This window comes from Antrostomus carolinensis, unplaced genomic scaffold (assembly GCF_000700745.2).
Source record: "Antrostomus carolinensis isolate BGI_N321 unplaced genomic scaffold, ASM70074v2 scaffold32998, whole genome shotgun sequence".
NCBI lineage: Eukaryota > Metazoa > Chordata > Aves > Caprimulgiformes > Caprimulgidae > Antrostomus > Antrostomus carolinensis.
The window spans coordinates 12,764-14,900 of NW_010331458.1; the positions used below are offsets into that span (position 1 = coordinate 12,764).

The window sequence follows — 2,137 nt, forward strand, 5'->3', positions numbered from 1 at the left end:
AATGCCGAGTGTTCCCATAACACTTGCATTTCACAGGATCCCCTGCCCCTTTACACACAGCAATTTAAAAAACCGCGTGTATTTCGAAAAACAACACTTCTCATGTGGATTGTTCACAGAAATGTAATTTGCTATTTTCTTTAATAAACTATTTATACTGAGCATGTTTTCTAGTGTTGTCTGGGGATTCTGTTAGGGTCATAGTAACACAGTGTTCTGAATTAGGCCTGGACTGTTACACAGAAAGGGCAAAGCTGTGCTCTGAAGTCTCTCCTCGTCTTATTTCTAGTAGATCTAGTCCAAAAAAAGAGAAAAAAAAAAGAAAAAAAAAAGGATCAGAACCATAAAAGAGGTTGTTCCAGGGGTTCATGTGTCAAGGGTGAGCAGAGAGTAGTGGAGGAAAGAGTTAAAATGGATGCTAGCAGTGAGATTTGTCTACACAACATGCATGGCTGTAGCTCAGGCTGTACATACACCTTTCCTTGCTCCAGCTTACCTCAGTGATGCGATAAATCCACGGCAGAAGCTGAGCCACATTGGTATAAACCCCAGGGTGGTTGGGTTCAGCACAGCCCTGGCCCCAGCTCACGATGCCTACTAAGCGCCATGCAAATTCATCCCGGCAAACCAGGGGTCCCCCACTGTCACCCTGCAAGACAGAGCAAGGACTGACCAAGCAGCTCTGCCCCACTGGCAGCTGAGATGCAGATCGAGCCAGCTTCTCCTACATGGCCATACAAGAAGCTGAAACATGGGTATAAGAAACAGCGTGTGCCTCCTGCAAGGTTCTGTGTTCCTTCTGTAAAGACATCTAAATCTCAGCCTGACATCCACGCTGGCTCCCCGCGGCAGTGCAAGACACAGTGGGCCCAGCACTACCCTACACAGACTGCTTCCTGCAAGCCACTGCCACAAAAGCCAGCATTTGCTGGGGGATGACAGGGACATACAACACGTGGGTCCTTTCCCCACCTGCCATGAGACAGAGCAAGGACTGCCCAAGCAGCTCTGCCCCACTGGCAGCTGAGATGCAGATCGAGCCAGCTTCTCCTACATGGCCATACAAGAAGCTGAAACATGGGTATAAGAAACAGCGTGTGCCTCCTGCAAGGTTCCTTACAGAAGGAACATTCTGTAAAGACATCTAAATCTCAGCCTGACATCCACGCGGGCTCCACGCTGCAGTGCAAGACACAGTGGGCCCAGCACTACCCTACACAGACTGCTTCCTGCAAGCCACTGCCACAAAAGCCAGCATTTGCTGGGGGATGACAGGGACATACAACACGTGGGTCCTTTCCCCACCTGCCATGCACACCCAGCACACACCAGTTGCTCCCTCCGGTTACCTGGCACGCATCTATCTGCCCATGCGGGTAGCCGGCACACAGCATCCTGGCAGTGAGCTCGCCTGCGTACATGCACGAGCTATTGCACCTCTTGGTACCGATTAAGGGAACGAGTGCTTCCTTCAGTGTCTCTGTAACCTGTGCTGGGGAGGGAGAAAGAGAAGCCAAGAGGGAAACAACCTGCAGGGAGCAGGAGAGGAAGAGCAGGGCATTGGCTGAAGTCAGAAGATGGGAAAGTTGGGGTTACGTTATGGGATTACTTTATGAGATTAAATATGGCCAGGCCAGCAGGAGCTCTAGATGTGGGGTGCAGAGCTGCTGGAGCAGGAGTGGGATGAAGGCAGGAGGGACCATTTGCAAGATCACACGTGGCATGGAAGGGGCTGGACAGGGCCAGTGGGGAGCAAGGGGAAAGCCTCTGGTCAGTGCTGAGCCGCAGGGACAAGATGGGAGCTTACCTTGGTCTGGTCTGGTATAGCCCCAGCCAGAGACCCAACACTGCGTGCCCTGGAAGAGGTCCTGGTGGGAGGGCAGCAGACACACTGCACAGATGGCATCTGGTGAGAAGGTGACAGGGATAAGAGCCAGCCCAGCAGGGACAGCTTCATGCTATGCTGAGCACCACTCAGCCTGGCACGTTGAAGCGAAAGGTTCTCAGGCCAGGCGCTCTGGAGACTTCAGCTCCCACAGGCACCTTCCCAGTAATTCACAGCTCTGGCAAACACCACACTGCTGTGCGTGCTGCCTCCTGGGTGCCAGGCTGAGTATCCTTCAAGAGCTGCTCTGAA

The 2,137-nt window shown here is 52.5% G+C and overlaps 1 protein-coding gene across 1 annotated transcript in view; it reads right to left on the reverse strand.

Moving 5' to 3' along the window:
* TMPRSS5 (transmembrane serine protease 5) overlaps nt 1-2,137 on the reverse strand; it is a gene marked incomplete at its 5' end in the record, with an annotated part of 5,237 nt that overhangs the window by 536 nt on the left and 2,564 nt on the right. Inside the window, 2 exon segments of the mRNA XM_029086285.1 lie at nt 1,330-1,492; nt 1,808-1,906. Coding sequence (XP_028942118.1) covers nt 1,330-1,492; nt 1,808-1,906 — 262 coding nt within the window.